The sequence below is a fragment of the Micropterus dolomieu genome, linkage group LG06 (genome assembly GCF_021292245.1).
Source record: "Micropterus dolomieu isolate WLL.071019.BEF.003 ecotype Adirondacks linkage group LG06, ASM2129224v1, whole genome shotgun sequence".
In the NCBI taxonomy this organism is placed as follows: domain Eukaryota; kingdom Metazoa; phylum Chordata; class Actinopteri; order Centrarchiformes; family Centrarchidae; genus Micropterus; species Micropterus dolomieu.
Genome location: NC_060155.1, coordinates 15,673,417 through 15,693,583, shown reverse-complemented (window position 1 = coordinate 15,693,583; position 20,167 = coordinate 15,673,417). Strand labels below are relative to the sequence as shown.

The window sequence follows — 20,167 nt, the reverse complement described above, 5'->3', positions numbered from 1 at the left end:
CCACTTTTACCCCCCCCCCCCCCCCCCCATTTTCCAACCAACAGTTTTGTTTACCAGCACGTGTGGTGCACACAGATAAATACATTAACCTACTGTATTGTGAATTTAAAACGTAAATCATTTTAAAAAATCAAGAAAAAGCCTTTTGGTATCTAGTTAAAAACAAATAAAACAAGTGGTAGTAAAAGGCTTCGCTTTACAGATGATTATACAAAAAAAAAAGTGCAAAATTGTGTTGCTCCCATAGCCCCTTCAGTATGCTGTGTACCACATCAGTGAAGATTGTTTTAAATAACTATCAAAAAAAAAAAATAAAATAAAAAAAAAAATACATACAAGAGTAACAATGGAGCAGAAGAAGCTATGACTTTCTCCAAAGTTTAGCATCACCGTCATCAAATAAGGCCAGGAATGTTATTTGTGCATGTGAGGTCAAGATCGTAGTGTGATCCTATATATGGCTAATTTATAAAAAAAAAAAAAGAAACAAAAAAGATGAATGGCGCACCATAGTCCAAAAGAGGCCAGAAACCAACCAAGGGTAGGAGGGTCTCTATCAAACCACAGTTCTTCTCAAAGCACCTCTGCTGTAAGATCATGGTTCCAGGGCAAGTCAGCGGTGTAAATAACCTTGCTGCTAAAATACTTTTAGAAAACTGCCTAAAAAGCACTCCAGCTGCAAGATTATCTATGTTCCATTGCAAGGAAATAAGACAATTTTAGTGTTTAGATACCTTTGAGACACCATACCAGGGTTTTCGCCTACCAGGGGAAGCTGAAAGCTGCAGGGTTGGTTGGTGGCTTTGGAAGATCCAGCCAAGACGCGTGGTTTTGAGTGAGTGAGAGAAGGTAATTGGGAGTTTGGGTTTTCATTTAGGCATCTGTCCGTGAGGGATCCATCATTTCAGGCCATGTAGGAGTGTCTTATTTTGGGTACCAATACCTTCCAGGTGGATACCTTAGGCATAAGCTGGACAGCTACAAACCCTTGAGGCAGATGGGTAACTTCCTCACTGCTTTATGTTTATCAAGCCCAAGCAATTTGATAATCAGCTGCCTAATCACCAGTCAGACGAGAATATATGGTCAAATCCTCCGAGCAGCCCTTCCATCAACTAAACAGGCGTCAGCTCCCGCCTTGAGAAATTATATCAAACAGTCAAGTTGCCTCTGGGGCATCTTCCAATCAGGCAGCCTGGGAGGCACTGAGCTGTGCTCTCAGGCATCAGCATGATGTTGGAGCAGCTGGACCACATATCGCAGTCGGTGTCTTAGCTCGGAGGTGCATCCCAGCTCAATCAACATGCTGAGGAGGTAAGTGTATGAGACGCGTTCCCGGCTGATGTAGGTGAGCAGGTAGGAGTCGTCAGAAGACTTGCACAGGATGATCTTTGTGTGGTCTGTGTAGAAGTTAACCTGAAAGGAATGCAAAACAGAGCATGAATATAAAGTGGGGGGGTTATTATCACAAACAGGCTTTACCAAAATGTGTAAACTGCAACAGAGCAACTTTCTTTTAACTTGTAATTTTGTTGTACTATTCTATAAATGCATCTAGGACTAAATATAGAATTTGAGAGCTTTTCCCAAACCTGTAGAGTGCCATTGTTGAAGAGCATGACAAGAGCATGGTCCGTCTTTACCCACTGAAGCAGCAGAGGAGGAGGACCCGAGACTTGCTCCTCACAGTGAAGATCGCCACCCTGAAGACGACAGAAAATATTGAGATTGAGTTTAATTTAATGTGACATCCTGTGAGCTATTGTCCAATTGCTCCTGGACAACTCTGAAAGCTTCTAGCTAAAGAATTAGATGCCTTGCTCATACCTCCATAAGGTTCTGCTCCATGTAATTGGCCATGAGTTCTACAATTTGTCTCTGGCCACGAAGCTGCTCAGGTAGAGAGTTGGCAGGGAAAGTGAAGTGTTTGTTGTTGGTCAAGCAGTAGTGAACTGTCCTGTTGGACAGAAAAATAAGTGTTACGTTTGATTGGGGACAATTTCTGAAATTTAAAAATTAAATCCCCTAAAAATTGTAATTAATGATGGTCAAAAATGTTAATGGGGATGGCTGGCTTGGCTATATGAGACTGGTTAAATATAGTTGGAACACATATTGGACCAATTTGGTCATAAAAGTAGTCAAAAAGTTCTAAGCAGAATGTAAATGTTTATATATGGCACCTAAATACCATAACAGGTACTTACTTGCGTTGGTCACAAAGACTGAGATGTGTTCCCTCATTGAAGAGTACACCAATGCTTTGGTTTGAGAGCTGGTACCCAAAACCATATTTGTTTGAGTAGTCGACCCATTTAGTCACCCACAGGAAGGACTGTGGTCTGGACAAACAGGGCGGGTTTCTAGTGGCTGGAGAGATAAGAGATAAAAATGTTAGGATTGATATTATGTGTCCTGGAATTGTTCCACAATCCCACAGTAAAATGGATGACACAAAAGTTTCCAGAAGTCTAAGTCAGCATATTACCCCAAAATAAACAAAAAAATGCTACAAATGTTAAGAAAGCTATAAGCTTAAAATGGTACTTTAGGCTACATGAGTCAGCAGCTATTCAGTCAGAAGATGTAAAGAAATGGCTGAGGCAAGGGAAAGATCTGGTTGATTAAACTTGAATGATTCTGCACCATTCATGATTTAATGCAACAAAAAGTAAGAGGTAGTTCATCTTTGAGGAAGCTGTATTTAGCATGCTATTTTGGTGCTTTGCATCACAAACTCCGATGCAAAAAATTTAAGATCCTAGTCAGCATTTCTATTTTTCCTTTTTGAGGTTATACACATCAGTCTGACTTGCCAACCATTATGACAGACCAAAAGTGTTCTTTCAGTCTTTAACTCAGCCTCCTTTGTGCTCTCTTACCTGCAGGCATAGCAGCCAGGCAGCTGTTGAGAACTTTCATGGCACATTCAGAAACAGCTGCAGGGGTCAAGACGTCCTCACATGCTGAAGAGAACACAAGACTTGAGTGAAACACTGATCACAAAAAGGAATGAAAAATGCAATGAAATACTTCAGCTCAGAATTGGGGCCTACGTTCAGTGCTGCTGGCCATGGTGCCCTTGAAGGAGCGCGAGATTGACTTCCTGGATTCCTCCTCAGCAGGAGTCTGTTCCAGAGGCACAGAGCTGATCAGCTGACCGGTGGGAGAGGGCACCTGTGCAGCAACAAAAGGTAGTATTTAACATACAGTCGTGACAAAAAAAAAAAAAAAAAAACCCCACACACCAAAGTGAAAGTGAGAACACAAGATGGAAAAAAAAAAAAATGACGTGGCAAAAAGACTCTGAAGGTGTTCTCTTAATGCATAGTGATTGCGGTTATTTAAAAAAAAAAAAAAAAAAAACCACTAACAAAAAAAACACCACACACAGGCAATGTTATGCTTCTACAGCTTTAAAGTGTTGCATTGCTGGTTTTGAATGTTTTAATCTTATGCATGCTTGCTGCCACTGCACTGGGGCGAAACTACGTTTAAGCGCCAGTTTCCCTGCAAGGGTGCTGCAAGTTCTGTGTGTAGTTTCTAGTGTCAAGTTACCACAAAGCTGCTTGTGTTTTTCCTGCAAGCATAAATACAAAAAAGTAAAAAAGGCACTTTTGACAACTTTGTGTCGTCAGAAAGAAATAATTTAATTCCAACTCATGATCCACTACAACCTGGTATCTCAGCAAAGGCTCATTGTTAAGCAGACAATGAAATATTACTCCAAAAAGCAAACCATGTAGTTTCTATTGGGCTCTATAAATAGCAACTACATATGGATTGGCCCACTGAACTTCCTGCTGTTGTGGCATTTAATCTCAGCTCTGAATCTTTTTAAATTAATATGTCAAGAGATTGTATGTAGTAGGATTAAAATTATGTAATGGGAGAAAAATCAAGAAAATAATGTATTCTGCCAAGTATGCAGTTACGGTTTCCTTAGATACTAGAAAAGGGGCCCCCAACAGGTCTAATACACTTAAGTTTCTCACTAAAAATTAACTACAACATTCTTCCAGTGAAATGTTAATGTGTTGTTGACAAGCTGAAGGACTTCTGGGACAATACAGAACCTTACAGTGCAAGGTCACTGAAACAAAGCAAAATAAACCTCCTTTAAAAAAGGAGGAAGATGATTTGTATAATTAAAAGCATAGTCAGTTGGTCAAATAATCTGGCTGCCCCATATTCAGTCAGTCTAAGCTGGTATCTGCAATGTTATTCTAAAAAACAAACCAACTCTCCTTCACAATACTTTATTCACTCAATTTCCAGTGTAACTTGTAAAATAGTTTTAATGTTTAATTGAACAGACTACAAAAAGGTGTTAGGCTTACTTCAAACGCTGGGTGCAAAGCAATATAAGTCATGACTGATGTCGTCTGCCATGAAAATAAGTACCTCTCCTACTTGCAGGCTTAATTACCTTATTAGTAGCTGGAAACCCCCATTTTGTTTCAAGTAAACACAAAACGGCATTCTCTTTTCTTTAAGTAGGACACGCACACAAAAAAAAAAAAAAAAAAAAAAAAAAAATACCTCATTGGGTCCCACAGTTTTGTAACTGATCTGCCTGTTGATGGAACATTTAACGATGCCCGATACCAGCTTGGAAATATCTTTGTCATCTTTTTCCTCGCATGGGATCTTCTCCACTGCAACAAACAAGATTCTTGCATTGTAGTCACAACAAATATGTTTAGCCACAGGAGCATTACACAGTTCTTGGAAAAGTGTGAAGGAAAACAAACTGAATTACAATCCAGTTGTTCAGTTTAATCATCAGTTCTCATGAGATGAAACCAGATCAGCAAGACGACAGGTGTTGCATAGATACATTGTAGAAGGGAAAAATATGTAAACACACACAACTTATCAAACAACCTAGGTTTCAACTGTGTCACTAGACTACAGCGTACCTTTTGGTTTCTTCTTGCCAAAGAGGCTTTTGGCCATTTTAGTGAAGAATTTCTTGGCAGGGCTGGGGGGGTGGAGCTCTGGCACCATCACACAGCTGCTGGGGGGAAGCTTATCAGGAGTAAAACCCTAGAGAAGGGGGGGGGAGCAAGCAGACAAGAATGTGAGGAAGATGCAAGAGGGACAGAGGCAACACACAGCTCATTCTGAGTGAACATGATGGTACGTCCAACAATGCTGTGCAGTATGGTCTTTCAAACATCCCCACTCTCAAAAAAGGATGATGATCTTGACTGATGGCAACAGTGTCCTTAAATAGATGAAAGCATCAAATCCCATCATTGTTTTGTTTTTAACTGAAACAGGAATCATGATTTGCATACTTTGGTGAAGAATTCGTGGTTGAGGATTTGATCCAGTGACAGTCTGTTGCTGGGGTTTTTCTGCAGGATGCCTGAGACGAGTTTCTGTGCAGCAGGGCTGAGCGTGGATGGCAAGTTGTACCGGACTTCCTTTATACACTTGTAGGTCTCCTTCAGGTCAAGAGTCTCAAAGGGAGGGTTACCGCACATCAGTGTGTACCTGAATGGATGCAGGACAACCACTCATCAACTCCAGATACAAAACAATGAGTCATCCTAAAAACAATCTTAGCGGTTGGGTACAGCGTCCTCATTTAAAAACACAGTATCACTGACTGAGCCTACAAGTGTTTTCTTCACACATGACTGGACAAAGCAAATAACTACTGGTTAAAAATAGCAATAAAAAAAAAAAACCCTCACATGACACAGCCAAGGGACCAGACGTCAGACTCTGTGCCGTGGCCCTGTCTGTTGAGCACCTCAGGGGCCAAGTAGTTTGGAGTTCCACAGATTGTTCTGAGAAAAACACAAAAGAAACACAACGTACTAGTTAGATTTAATGCTTCAAACTAGTCAAGTTATTTTCTGATCTGTATGTGCATCATGCAGACAAGGAAGTCGTGGTTGAACATCCCCCCTCCTGCTACACTTATTCTTCTGGTATTCCACAGGAAGATGTCAAACAGGTACCGAAACTCTGCTCTAAGCGTTACATTCAACTGCCACTTGGAAACCGGTTTAGCTAGGTACTGAGGGAAAGTAGTGGGAGGAGGAATGTGCTTAGTAACTGATGTAATGGTTTTAGGCTAATGTGCATTATGCAAGCCTAGAAAATGGCTAAGACTGTAATGTTCAGGTTCTTGGGTGTTATGGTTATAACACTAGTTGCTCCAAAATGCAATATGGGTGTGAATTAAAGATTTCAAATATCTGTCTCTTCAGTCTGACAGACTGTACATTAGAAAAGTACTTTTTTTCATACTAACTTTTTCCTCTGCTCCACCGTCTCCAGCTTGGCAGCAAGGCCGAAGTCTCCCAGCCGCAGCTCCATGTTCTCGTTGACAAAGAAGTTGCCTGAAAGAGACAAAAACATATGTCCAGTCAGCATTCCATAGATAACATGTGCCCGTCCTAAATTCCCAGTGGATTCCTGGGATGCTTGTGTTGTGTGCGCACGCCACGTTTCAGTCGTGTGTTCACATACCTAGCTTGAGATCTCTGTGCAGGATCCCCCTGCTGTGGAGGTACTTGAGGCCAGAAATGATCTGTTTGAGGTAATATCGCACTTCTGGCTCTGTGAGCGTGTGTCTCGCCTTCCAAATGTGGGCTAGGGACTGCAGAGACAGAGCAATGAGTCAACTGTCAACCCGGGATCCGTCAGTGGGACGGTACTACACTCCTGCTGCGCACGAATACACACACCCCGACAGGCAGTAGCATAGAAAATAGATGCTGATAATTCAGCTGGTGTCTGTGACTCATCAGTAATCATTACGTATATATAAAGTAGGTTTAAAAAAAAAAAAATATATATATATATATATATATTTAAACCTGAGTGTTTATAGTCTGTTGTGCCACTGTAGAGCAATGCAAGGCAAGCTGTCTACATGCAAGCACAACACTTGCAAGCTGTGCACGCAGTTTCTGAAGTCTCACCTTGCGACTGCAGAGCTCGAGGAATATGTAGATGTTTTCTTGGTCTTCGAAATGATGAGAGAATTTCACCACATGCTTGTGTGACAAGGTTTTGTGGAGCTCGATCTCATTCGTTATCTGTTAAAAAAAATATAAATTGGACAGTATCAGTTTGTGTGCATTGGTCAATCCTAAACACAATGCAGATATTGAACTCAGGTCAGGCATGAGCCTCTCAGCAACACATAGTGGGAGGTGCAAACAAGCCCCATCATGTACCTTGTCCCTCTGGTGTGGTTTGGACACCCTGCTCTGTGGAATCACCTTCACAGCATACATTTTGTTGTTGGAGAGGTCTGTCATCTCATAGCATCGAGCAAAGCCACCCTTGGGGGGGACAAACAGGATGATCAGTTAACAAAAAGCAGCAGGTTGGAAACCTGCAATGGCCTTAATCTGCTTAAATGGCAAGTCTTTGCTGGGAGGATCAATAGCTGCACAGCAATGATTCAACAATTCTGGTAGGAGGCAATAAAAAAAAAAAAAAAAAAAAAAAATTAGAAAAAAAAAAATTAGAAAAAAACCTATCAAGAGATGGAACAAACCCAGCTGTCAAGGTTTAAATCTGTTCTGATGCATTCTATAATAAAGATAATTAACTGACCAGCATCTTTTTTTGCCCTGGATGCTCCCACATGCCCCTAAAAACGACAATCAACCCTTAATGTCATCTTTAATGCTGCTCATTGGCATATCTCTTGATGCCATCAAGACTATATGCTTGAGGACATTGAGGGATGAGGCAGACCGAGCTGCTGCATTCATTAACCATGAAACTGACGGAGACGTTTCCAGCTCTGCGGCAGGCAGAGGGGGGAAAATAAATTTAAAAAAAAAGAGCTGCCCGACGCAGCGTTTCGACGACGTGCAACATGTTGATACAGTCGCTCGATTCATACATGGCACATACTGTGGCAAAAGCCATTACAGCGGCGATATTGCAGGGAGGGAGGGGGGGTCAGGGTGGCAAAGTCAGGCAGATGTATCTTGTGTAGTTATGTGTAGCAGTCGTCTGAAATGCTGCTAAAATGCGAGGATTCGTGTTTATTCTGCCAACGTAATAATGTTTGCCCACAGGAGCGGGGCACACCTTGAGCCTGATTCATTCAGCAATGACGCGCACAGCAGGGGGAGATTGGTCACATCCACCACGAGGTCATACAATGTTCCTGTTAGTAACACACCTGGAAAAATAACTAATAATGACTTCTAATCATCGACACCCTTCCGTATCTGCCCCAAAAACAGCGGCTCAATGTCACAAATTCAGAGACATTCCTGTAGTGCAGCTGAGACAAGCACATGTAATATTAAATCGTCATACCTTTCCCAAAAGCTTTCCTTTGCTGTAGGATCTTCCCGTCTTGGAGTCCGTCACCACCTGGGCCAGCTCTGGTTTGGTTTGTTCGGGTTTATTCCTGCTGGTTTTCACCGGGGCAGAGGATTGTTGGGGTCCACGCTCCGGAACGGGTTTAAATAAATCCGCATTCATGGCGTGGCACGAAGTGCGCTGCGCCGCGGTGAAACAACCGGTATCCATTAAACACAGCGGTATAAATGACCAGTTCGTGTCTGTATATATGTCTTTATGTATAGCGCTCTCTCTCTTTCTTTGGCTTATTTTCTCAGTAGTTCTTCTGGTGCGTAACGACGTGTCCACCTCGTCTGTCTGTATCCATCTGGCGTGTCTGGGCACAGCTCTGTGAGGCTATAAGCGAGCAGCAACGTCACTGAGCAGGGGGCGGGGGGAGGAGACGCACTGGTGGAGTAAGTCCAGACGATTTGCTCAGACAGAATCTCAATCAAAAAATTATCTGCTATGTAAGGAAGGCATGAATGAAACAGCGCTAACTCCGTTGATGCATCTCATGTCTTGCTGGTGCGAGCCCGATGACACGCTGTAACCCGGGCTGGGGTGGGGGTCTCCGATGTTTGTCATCTTTAATCTACAATACAGATTTACTGAATGGGCCAGTGGGACTGATCTGATGGTGCAGAGCGCGACACCCCTGAGAACAGGCACCTAAATTCTCATTTAAATGAATCTCCCATGGACACTGCACTTCCGGCCTTTTCATTAGTCAACCTTTACTACAATGACAAACAGCCTAATATCTGAATGAGTCATCTGCTCCTTCAGGATGAATGGTGCACGCCATGCTGCGGTGGCCCACACAACGGTCCCCAGGGCCAGTGCTAAATTGCAGATGACCACCACATCCGCTGATGCATGTCTGGGAGGTTTCATTGTGACTACGTGTTGCAAAAGAATTATCAATAATTATTATGAAGATTATTATTAATTATAATTACCAGTTCTAATAGAAATAGCACAACATATTACGAGAAGTCATACAAACATAGAAATATTTCAACGGATCATATAATGACCCCTGTGTTCACAGTAATATGAATCACACATTTAGGAACTACAGACCATAAATACTGTCTTATAATTAATTTATCAAAACTGCGGACACAGAGGCGAGTTTGTTATGCTGCCAAAACCCTACAAAATAAAAGCTTAATTTTTTTCACAGTAAAATCTTGGGTTACATTTCCCCCGCGTGTCTGTGGGTGAGCTACAGATCGCAGCTGCCACCTGGTGGACAAAGCGACAGAAGACAAGCTAACAGACGCAAAGGAGACTCAGTTCATCTATATTTGAGAGAACTTTATGAACAACCTGAGGGCGGGCAACAACACATGTAAGATAAAAAAATAAACAAATCACACATTTTACATATTCCCATACGTTGGAGGGAAAAATCACAACTTTCACAGAGCTACTGTATATGGAGATTATAGCAAGAAACAACACATTAAAGAATTTCAAAGAATGTGTTTTAGAGCATTACAACAGGAGTGGGTAAAATACAGTCATGCACTTATATGAATGATTAACCTGGACTGATGCCTAAGTAGTGCTGCCTTTCCTGCTATCATTTCATCTATTTATGGAATGACAAAAAATAACAGGCTGATAAGACGACTCAAGAAGTCTTCTGGTTGCCTACATTAAAGGAATGTGAAGATGACTTTGGCAAACATACACTTGGAAACAACTGAAATCACCACTTAGCTGCACGGAATTCTGCAAAAGGAACCATATTAAGATGTGACTTTACTGAACACATCTCACATATCTCTTTTACCCTGGTCCGATTTAAACTATTAAGTACTGACAGATATTTATCTCAAGAAAAAATAACTGCATTGTAGTCTTTTAATCCCAAAAAAGAAACAAACAAAAACAAAACAGGTGATGGAAGATGAGATTTCTTGCTATGTTAAGGCTGCCATCTGCTGGACAGCACCTGTATGTTTGTACAGACATTTCCCATGCAATGTATTGCACCTGAAGCCTGATATTTAAAGCAGGGCCAAAATAAGGCCATCAGAGGGTTAGATGTTAATTCCCAAAAACTTATACATGAGCTGTATAATGAATCTCCTGATTTTGTGGAAATGTGATTTATACATATGGGAACTCATAACATTTAATATTCAAGTGATGTTGGCTGCATGCCCAGCAGCTCTCACAGTTCAGAAGTCCATCATGCCTTCTTCTCCTCGTATTTTCTTCTCTTGGGACTCAGACCAGGCTTTGTTGATGGTTCTCTTCATCTCGTCATCTCCTTCGGAGTAAATTTTTTTCAGCATGCTCATCAGGCCGGCGCTGGGGTCTGTATTGTCGTCTACAGGGGGTTTACTGTTGAGGGAGAATAGGACAACAATTTGGATGTGTTCATCTGAATAGCGGGATTCTCATCCTGTATGCACCCACCCCAAGGCTGCATTATAGACAGCAACACCTGGCACACCGATATGTTACTGCGAATCTCAGTCCTGGTTGGAGTGATTGACCAGATGTGTATGAGAATACTGGCAAGGTTTCACTTTCTGACATTATAAAAAAAAAACTGTTTTTCTATACTTATACTTTCAGTAAAGATAATTCTTCATGCAAGTGCTCATGCCAATGTGTCATTAGCTACTGACAACAACTAATCATATGAACCATAAAGCGCATGCAGTGGGTTTACGTCAAAACCCCTGCTTTGTGCAAATTACTTTAAAATTAATAAACTTTCCTATTTCTTTGAACTTACTCTTTCTCTTTGGACAGCTTTTCCACCTTTGTTAGGCACTCCCACTTCTTTGCTGTGTGCTTCTTGCACATAACCAGGACCATGTCGGTTTTTATCTGTTTGAAAGAAGGAAAAATAGTTACAGGCCTTACAGATGACTCTGTTTTCCCCAGAAGTTAGCAGATTAACCTAAAAGGTAAAATGCATGTTGACACTGAGCCTGAATTCAGAAGCTGGCAAGAAAAGGAACTACTAGATGCCCATTTTCTTTGTTGCTGCTGCTCTGTAAGAAACATTTAGCAATCGTTAAAGAGAACCCTAAAAAGTACTTGACAAATCAATGTAGTAAATCAAGGATTGTTACAGCAAGTTTGTTTTGGAGTTTATTTTCTGCCCTGTAGTGGTCACAAACTGCTTAATGTAGTTCAACCATTCACAACTAGAAAATATCATCCATCCAGAACAGGGGCCTGTACTACAAACCAGGTTTTCAGGTTTACGGGGTAACTTCAGCTTTAGGTAACTTTTCAGTCCTACGACAGTGGTTCACTTCTTACCATGGTTACTTAAGCCTAGTTCACAGTACACGATTCTGAGCCTGATTTGCTGCTCGCCAACAGTCAAGCTGTGATCGGGGGGTAAATCAGTGGTTAATCGGCGGTCTTACTCGTTATGCGTGAACTACACAACGACACATTCACACATTTCTGACACATGGCCAACCTCTGCCAGATATCTAGCATGCCAAATATCTGGAGGAGTCTGCCGACTCGACATCCACATCCAGCCAATGAGAGCAGGCTGCTGGCAGAGCAGGCAGCTACTTTTTCACCGCAAAACACTTTTTACTCCGCCCAGCTTTCTCTGTAGCTCAGACAATCCCTGCTACCTGTGTGTGCTAATGCATTCTTTCACCCAGATTTTTTGTCTTTATAATTGGTATCTTTATAACAACAAACAACAGCTGTTTTGTGTGTAGGTTCGCATGATTTCCCGTTTCACATTTCTCGACAAAATGTGGTTTGGAGACCAGCGTTGGGTAACAGAGTCGTTGTCAGCTCGGGTAGTGTGTGACCCCCTGTCACTGATCAGTCAAGTAGTGTGAACGCCACAACGACTTCAAGACTCCCGTCACAAGACGGCAAGCTGTGTAGTGTGAACAGCACGGCCATCGGCCAACGCTGAAAATCGTGTAGTCTGCACAAGCCTTCACTGAACAGCTAACCTGCTCCGGAGCAGGTTATGTTTCAGATATGAGACCAAGGCTATTAAAGCACCGCCTACTGATCAATTCTTTCGGAAAATGGCATCGTCATTCGAAGATTAAGATCCTGCAGACTGTTATATACTTTGTTTGCTGTATGTGATGTGGAGATGCTTTTGTATACCGATATCATGGTACCACAGAGACTGAAGCACTAAAGCCTTGTACTTTTAAGATATGACAGTAAGCCTACTTACCACTTTGAAATTTATTTATTTTTAGTTCATTTTATCCTTTTGCTGCTGTTAAAAGAAATGGCTTACTGTTTTAATATTAGGCTAAATATTATGACCATATATTTTGGTACTCAAGTTGGGCACAGGCACCTTTTTCCAGAAAAAACGCCTAAAATAACATACCCAAAATGAATCAGGAATAACTCCTCAACCATTTGGCCTAGATGCATAGTTCTGGTCTCCTTTGAAAAGTCAGAAGCTAAGTTTTCAACAGGTTAACATCAATTTGTGGCTGAGATATAGTCTTTCGAAAACTATATGAGTTCCTTTTTATGGCATGAATGGATTTGTTTTGTTTCATTGCTTTATGACAATAACTTAAAACAACGTTTGGAACATTTTTAAGTGTGTTAAATAAATTAATCTGATTTTTGACGTTAATGAAAAGTTTGTAAAGTGACTTGGAACGACCACTTATTCAGTGCCTGCAGTAAATAATGTCAAATTCTGACACACAGCTGCAGCAGCTGAAAGAATAAGGCTAAAACTGTCGTATGGATACATCTAAGCAACACATCAATTTAATGGAACACACAAATGTAATTATAGTCAGATCTACTTGTGCCCTAATGATTGGGCAGTGATATTAACTCGGGCATTCACACAGTCATTATTGTTTTGCATGCAGCAGCTGCAGCTGTGTTGCCTTTAGCCTGAATTATGTGTTTAACTTCTTTGTAATCTAATTTTATAGTTTACTCTTCATTTGTAAAATATGCCGCTCGGTTGCCAGTAGACTTGGCCATGTTTGCAATTGGTCTTCTGCTGCAAACACTGCCCCTTTTATGTGAACGCGCTCATAACCAGATAATAAAACATTCTGTCCATATTATGTCCAACTTACTTTGTAGTGCTTAGCAGGCCCCAGGTTCTTATATGTGATAACAATCCTTAAATACAAAATGGTTCCAAGTATTAAAGAAACAAGCATGCTTCAGAAATGTATTTAAGATGCACATTATGGCTTAAATAGTTTAATTAATTAGGCCCTCTTCCAATTTTGACAGATAAGAAGTTTGTACTACCAGCAAAATAATAACTTGTGCCACCTTCTATCAACAGTTAAACCTGATGAATAGGCTTTATTCACCTTCTTATAGCTGTCTTTTTCATCAATTGGATATAACAGGTTGAGGACCGTCATCTGATGGTTTTTCCCATCTAGTTCCTTCACCAACACAGAAAATGACCTGCAAAAGAGAGAATAAGCAAAAACAATGACATGGTTAGTGACACATGATGAATACTATACTATATATGCACTGTATAAATATGATGATTTTCACCTTACCCTTCTGTAAAGTTGACCTCCACATTTTCTGATGGAATTTTGTGCACATTCTTCAATGTGAGGTAAATTTTGACAAATTTCTCTGACTGGTCCCATGCTGCACAGAAGATGAAAAACAATCAGCTTTTACACGTGTGACTCTCTCACAAATGGCTCGTAGTCTAACTAAACAATGGCACCATACCATAATTGGTTATCTTGACTGTGTATGTTGCTTTAGAGGCAGCAGATGGGTCTGCTTGTCTCCTGGCCTGTAGCTCCTTCTGTTGTCGTTTGACTGCAAGCTCATTCTCCACCTTCTTCTGCTCCTGCTTTAGCAGCTCCTGCACTCGTTTCCTCTCTACCTTCTCCACGAGTGACCCCAGCTCCAGCAAATCTGCCTCCAACTGGTTGATCTGTATTCGGGAAAGAATTGAGAGAAACCCACATCCGTGAATTAGACATTTTACAGAAATTATTTAGATAATGTGTTAAACCCTAAACAGCTCATTTTGTTTTTACCCGAGTCTACATTTCAGAGCTGAAACTGTTTCTCCATTAGTTGATCAACAGAAAATATATTTTGATTAATATATTTAATAGCAACAGACATGTAGTATCTAAAGTAAAAATACTAAACATGTGCTTCACAAATGTTGCACAAAGTGTTGCTTGAATTTCACTTGTATCTATAGTAAGTTTCTTGGGGTATTTTTTGGTCAGAACAAAACATCAATTACATGACCCCAGTTCCAGCATCTGGGAGCATTAATTGATTTTAATATTATGTCTCCTAAAATAATCATTTCGTTTTTTTAAAAAAAATGTGATGTAATTTGTTTCAAAAACCATCTGATACGGTAAGTTAAGTATGATAAGTTAACACTATCGGCTAAAATAAAGATAACATCTGATCACAAAACATCTAATAGTCTAGAATTGAAGCCAAACATTGTCTTAGCTCTACACTTCACCTCAATGCCATGGCCACAAATAAAGAGCCTCGACGTTAGTTAACAAGTTACATCATGTTGATAGAAGGTTCTGGTAAACTCTGGCGAAAGCTAGTTACTGCTAGCTACTAACACATGCCGCCAGACATGAATACTGTCATGATCGTTGGCAAATACGCGTTCAAGTTTGGTGAAAATATTTATAACATAACGTTACCTCTTGAAACTTCAGCTAAAATTGACAGACACCACTTTGCTGATTTGCGGTTATCTGTTACCTGCCCTAACGTTAGCATTGCATAGCATTTTAGTGGAATCATGTAACGTTACTTAAATTCAGTAAATAATATACAAACTACAGTTTTAGATGGTCTGCAAATACTAAACCGAATAAACAATGCTGTTTACCTGCTCGGTTAGATCCATTGCGGTTTGTCTTTATCAGTTATGCTTGCTAAGTTCAGAAACGTATTTTAAGTTGTCTTTCGTTCCCTGCTGTATTTCACACTGCTCTCGCGGCGCGCTGCTTCTTCTTCTTCTTTTTCCTCCTGCTGATTAGTGGCGGTTAACAAGCACTACCGCTACCTGCTGGACTGAAGTGTTGACATCCATGAAGCATGAACATTTCAAATACAATTGTGTCACTAAAAATGTTAGTTCAAGTAATGAATTGTACGAATGTATTTTTTATTACGCTATATGGATGGATTTTCTTCTGACACTCGTCGATTACTTTACACCACTTTTAAGGTTTGTGATTTAATTTAATATTAAAACCCAATCCTGTAATCTGGGCAGTTTTGGGGTCCAGTAGGTAACCACCATAGGTAACAACTTGTTTTGTGTTTTCTCAGTTCAGCACATAATGAATAAAATTATTTGAATCATTGGGCTTTGCCACATTTTGAACTAAGGCACTTCCACTGAAATGAAAAACTCTTACCATACACCAACCATACACAACCACACTGTACATTTGAAAGGAAAGTCGTTAAGACTGAATATTAGAATTTGTGTATACCATAGCTTGGATAAAATAGTCAATATTCCAATAATATTTCCAGAATTTTAAAAAAAATAATGTACAACAATATTTATTCATCCATTTCTGGGTACAGTAAGTTACATGAACACTTGCTCTTCTGAGGAGTCACATTGTCATTTTCTCTTTAAATAATATGTATTTTGTTTTTCGCATTTAGAAGAGCCATAAGAAAACAAGCAACTTACTAACCGGACAAACATAATCTACAGAAAGGACATATTCATGTCCTCTTCAGCATATAACAAATACTGAAGATATGCTGCAGATTCACTTTAAACATTAACACCTTCCAGGTATTTAGTCAATACCGCTAAAGACTCCAGACACTAAAAGGCCAAAACAAGTCTGTATTGGATGCCGATGTCCTGCTCTTCCAGCTGGAGTGTCCAGTGGATCCCTAGTCACCACCTTGCCCTCAGAATCCCAGACATCTGGTTGTGGTCAGCTAAATGACGGAAAACAATCCGGCTGAGTCGCCACCTTCGCTTCACTCCCCGAGGTCTGGAGGTCATCACACACCTGTTGCGTATTCTCACAGGGCAGCTGTCCCTTGGTAATGCTGCAATTTCTTTATCCGCAACCTCCTGCAAATAACAGTAGGGTGTTTAGGAAAATAATCACCTTGGATGTTGTGCATCACCTCCAATAATGATCACAAAAGATGCACAACTGTGACATCTGCACTGTGAGTGACTTGTATTGTCTGCTGATATTGAAGTTGAAATTAAAAAATCTGAATCATTAATTAGAACAACAGAAATTTACAAAAGTGCAACATGAGAAGACTATATTATCACAATTCTATTCCAGTGAAATTTGATAAATCAGTTTGCTCAGTTTTACAACACACTGACTAAAAGTTGAAATGCTGCATTGTACCTGAAGCTCTTTGGGTAGGATGGTGTTCTTCCTCAGTGCATTGATCCGTAGCCTCTCATCGGCATAGTCAAAGGCCATCTGTCTTCTCTTTAGGTCCCTCAGCATCCTCCAGTCAACGTAGTAACCTCTCACCTGCTCCACCGCCCCCCAGCAGCTCCTCAGGGCCTGCACACAGAGTTCCAGCAGTTGTTATTGATTGACCGGTAATATTATGCCCCTGGGTGGCACAGACAGATTGACTGCAGTTACTTCTAAGAGTTGAGTCTAATGTTACAGGCTGTTCTTAAAGCCTTTTTGCAGATATTGCCGATTGAAAAACACTGGTTACTGACATATGATCATCGGCGTCGCCAGGTCATGTTTTGACTGTAGCCCCGAATGTAACTCAACAACAGCAACAAAAATATTTTTTCATGTTAATATGCAATAATCTTCATGATGCAGCCTGTCTCGCGGAGGCTACTCGCAATAATATTGCTACATTTTGTTTAAAGTTCACGTCACGTGACCCCCCCCACCGTTACTCAGCCTGCCTGCGTTTAGAGGGAGCACGAGAGGAGAGAGAGAGAGAGAAAACATTGTTCACAGCTTCAGGGCTTGTCCGCGACTTCTGAATTGTACCTAGACAAATTGTAATCAATACATTTAAATATAAATGTTGTCGGTCAGTGTCCAGTCAGTGTATTTGTTACACAAACAGTTAACAGTGGCTGCAAAGTAGTGAGAGATATCATGACACACCTGACCGCAACACTAACACCTGTCGCTCTGTGTCCTGCTGTCTCTCTCCCACTCGCTCAGAGACACTTTGCTCTGTTTGACTGTCTCTCTGCTCTAGGATGCTTCATTCCCTCTAAAGCGGGTGACAGCTGCACTTTATCAGAGGTGCTGAAGTGAACATTTGTGTGGAATTGTGGTGATATTTCTGTTTGATCACAAGTATTTTCAGTTTCGGTTTTCTTCCTCTGATGAAGAGCAGTGCGCTCGTCTCATCGAGTAGGCTACAAGTCAAATTATTTATTTATATAGGCCAAACTATTTTTAAAAAATGGGCCAACGATCGGTCCATAAAGCATCAGGCCTATACTGACATTGGGATGGCCCAATCACATCTCTTACGGCACCCACTCCCTCCCCCTCTGCTCGAGCTGTTTCTTGTGTTGTGGGCCAAAAAAATTATAATTTGCCAAATACGCGAAAATAACCGATATATAGATATAAGGTTAAAGAAAAAAATAAGCTACTGATTACTGCATTACATTCTATTAAATTTTTACATTCTGAATTGTCAGCTGCCACCTAAATTTTGTCCTTCCCTTTATAAAAATAAAGACATTTCTACCATTAATTAGTGCAGAAAATGTCACCAGAATTCTGGAAATTAAGTGTTTAATGCTCAAAATCTTCTGGGGGAGGACCCCCACACCCCCCTATCGAATATTTTGTCAATGAATAATTCTTCACTGAATTCTGATTAATAAAGCTAATTTATCATTGAGGTGAAAAGGTGCCATATGGACATTTAAAACAACTTTAGGCTTAGGCATGTATGTAGACTCAGCAGGGATTAAATTAAATGAGAAAAGTTGATCTACAGGAGCATAACAGAACATATCTGACAGCAGTACAGAATGCCTGACAGGCTTACTGCATTATATAACACTATATTCTTCTTATTTTGAATTGTCACCTGAGACATTTCCTCAATAAATTGGTGCAAAGAAATTCACCAGAATGCAGAAAATTAAGTGTTTAAAGCCCAAATTTTTCCCCTCAATTTAATATTATCAGTGTCAAATCTAGAGAATTATGGATTGAGAAGGGCCTATAATTTGTCTGCAGTTTATTGAGAGAAGTTAAAGAAGGAAACATGTCTTTTAAATAGACACAAACTTGATTCTACTGCCGTTAGTTTGTGGATTTTGTAGTGTGGGAAAGAGGAGCATGGAGCTCAACAGTTCATCTACATAAATATATAAAATGGCCATTGGATGGCAATGTTTTTTTTATTTATTACAAACTCATATGTGCTGTCTGGGAAAATAATGGTATTGTCCAAATTCATTAGGGGGACAGGGGGTACCATTTCATTGAGTAGTGCAAATGAATCTTCTCATTGTGCATTTCATTAAGGAAACAAACATGTTCTAAATGTATTAAACACTTTATTTTAATATCCTCCACCCATTTACTTTAGGGCCTGTCTAAATGATCTGATGGCATCAGCTTCGGGCGTTCACGTAACCTGCAGACATGGACGAACATTACTGAGGCTGAAGTGAGGAAGGCTCACAGGTGAGGATGCATCTAAAGACACCATTAGCTCCAAAACCGACTTAAATTCTTATATAAGCGTCCACAGTCAACGGTTTTATTTTTCACCCGAGTCAATCAGACAATTATCTCGCTGTTAACCATTACGGCGAACAGACAAGACATTATTTAGCGGCAATATAAAAGGCGTTTGTCACTTAGCAGGCTAACTAGCATGAGCTACGAAGCTAACATCAGAAAACTAGTAAGACCACTAAGATAGCTGAAAACGTTGCTTCCCTATCCTTCTGTCATATATAGTCGATGCAATCTTAATAAAAACACTCAAACTACAAAATACAAGGTTATAACAAGTAAATTACCTGCTTCGGGGCGCAGACAGTGGAATAAAGGGCATTTAACCCTAAACATGCTATCCTGTGGGCCGCCATATTGAATGATTCGTTGTGCAAAACCACAGAGGGAGGATGATCACAACGCTGAAAATATTGCCACCTTTCGACCAGGAGTGAGAAATGATAAATGGAGGCAATGGAGATGGAAACATATCTGTAAATTGTGTGGACCATTCCCATCCTTTTTTTTTCCCGATCAAAGCTACAATCAGCTAATTAGATTTTTTTTTTTAAATAAAAGAAAGGCAAAGAAAACCCATGCCAAACCAATCACATATTCTGACAAATTGTTCAAGCTGCTATTTAAAGAAAAAAAGATTTAAGTACGTGCCACATTGACAGAGCCTAGTGCTCTTGAGTTAGTGCTAGCCTACATTTTATTACAGCTGTCATAGCAGTTTATATAAATTCTGACATGACGCTGCAAGTGTCTTACATGATATGAATACAAATATGGACACACAACCTGCAAAATTGTTTTGGAAAGTGAATGTCTTCGCTTTAGCTAACACTGCTTTAAAGCTTGTGATCATTTTACTTTTTAGAGTTTGAAATCTCAGGTAATGGTTAGTTAAGAAGCTTCTTCATATCCCTTTGAAGAAATGATGCAGCAAGTTTAAGCTTCTAATACTTTCTGTAGGACCACGTTCGGTTTAATTTGGTAACAACAATGATGGCATACTTGAGTGCTAGTCCAATAATTTTTATATACAGTCTATGGTCCAACACCATGCATGCATGGCAGTTCTGACTTGATTTTTACTAGTCAATCTTGCG

General features: G+C 40.3%; 4 protein-coding genes across 7 annotated transcripts in view; 1 reads left to right on the top strand and 3 right to left on the bottom strand.

Annotated features, from left to right (window-relative positions):
- Window positions 1–20: 20 nt before the first annotated feature.
- Window positions 21–8,636, bottom strand: plk3 (polo-like kinase 3 (Drosophila)). Its single transcript, XM_046053023.1, has 15 exons — window positions 8,308–8,636; window positions 7,203–7,310; window positions 6,945–7,061; window positions 6,490–6,619; window positions 6,272–6,359; window positions 5,706–5,801; window positions 5,304–5,502; window positions 4,923–5,049; window positions 4,543–4,658; window positions 3,057–3,177; window positions 2,883–2,966; window positions 2,208–2,370; window positions 1,828–1,957; window positions 1,593–1,703; window positions 21–1,416 (listed from the first exon to the last, which is right to left on the bottom strand). The coding sequence occupies exons 1-15, from the start codon at window positions 8,521–8,523 to the stop codon at window positions 1,219–1,221; spliced, it is 2,004 nt and encodes a 667-aa protein (XP_045908979.1). The 5' UTR covers window positions 8,524–8,636; the 3' UTR covers window positions 21–1,218.
- Window positions 8,637–9,642: 1,006 nt separating this feature from the next.
- Window positions 9,643–15,362, bottom strand: LOC123972582 (calcyclin binding protein). Its single transcript, XM_046052116.1, has 6 exons — window positions 15,206–15,362; window positions 14,050–14,260; window positions 13,866–13,962; window positions 13,665–13,764; window positions 11,096–11,190; window positions 9,643–10,695 (listed from the first exon to the last, which is right to left on the bottom strand). The coding sequence occupies exons 1-6, from the start codon at window positions 15,221–15,223 to the stop codon at window positions 10,530–10,532; spliced, it is 687 nt and encodes a 228-aa protein (XP_045908072.1). The 5' UTR covers window positions 15,224–15,362; the 3' UTR covers window positions 9,643–10,529.
- A 513-nt stretch (window positions 15,363–15,875) lies between these two features.
- On the bottom strand, window positions 15,876–19,512 carry mrps14 (mitochondrial ribosomal protein S14). Its single transcript, XM_046052117.1, has 3 exons — window positions 19,358–19,512; window positions 16,722–16,886; window positions 15,876–16,426 (listed from the first exon to the last, which is right to left on the bottom strand). The coding sequence occupies exons 1-3, from the start codon at window positions 19,424–19,426 to the stop codon at window positions 16,244–16,246; spliced, it is 417 nt and encodes a 138-aa protein (XP_045908073.1). The 5' UTR covers window positions 19,427–19,512; the 3' UTR covers window positions 15,876–16,243.
- The window catches only part of tnn (tenascin N), a 56,397-nt gene continuing 55,141 nt past the window's right edge, over window positions 18,912–20,167 (top strand). For 3 of the 4 annotated variants that reach the window (XM_046052114.1, XM_046052115.1, XM_046052112.1), the window contains exon 1: window positions 18,912–19,016. The gene's annotated coding sequence lies outside the window, so the exon portion shown is untranslated. The remainder of the gene's footprint in view (window positions 19,017–20,167) is intronic. The other variant, XM_046052113.1, reaches the window with a different exon arrangement.

Excerpts from the sequence above, each read along its gene's own strand:
- plk3 (XM_046053023.1), bottom strand. The coding sequence starts at position 8,523 with ATGGATACCGGTTGTTTCACCGCGGCGCAGCGCACTTCGTGCCACGCC. Across the intron at positions 2,371-2,882 it reads CCTGGCTGCTATGCCTGCAG|CCACTAGAAACCCGCCCTGT; the intron begins GTAAGAGAGCAC and ends TTATCTCTCCAG. Across the intron at positions 1,704-1,827 it reads TGGAGCAGAACCTTATGGAG|GGTGGCGATCTTCACTGTGA; the intron begins GTATGAGCAAGG and ends TGTCGTCTTCAG.
- mrps14 (XM_046052117.1), bottom strand. The coding sequence starts at position 19,426 with ATGGCGGCCCACAGGATAGCATGTTTAGGGTTAAATGCCCTTTATTCC. Across the intron at positions 16,887-19,357 it reads CTGTCTGCGCCCCGAAGCAG|GCCCTGAGGAGCTGCTGGGG; the intron begins GTAATTTACTTG and ends CTCTGTGTGCAG. Across the intron at positions 16,427-16,721 it reads TCCTACCCAAAGAGCTTCAG|GAGGTTGCGGATAAAGAAAT; the intron begins GTACAATGCAGC and ends TGTTATTTGCAG.
- LOC123972582 (XM_046052116.1), bottom strand. Across the intron at positions 13,963-14,049 it reads AGTCAAGATAACCAATTATG|CATGGGACCAGTCAGAGAAA; the intron begins GTATGGTGCCAT and ends TCTTCTGTGCAG. Across the intron at positions 11,191-13,664 it reads AAAAAGACAGCTATAAGAAG|ATAAAAACCGACATGGTCCT; the intron begins GTGAATAAAGCC and ends TCTTTCAAACAG.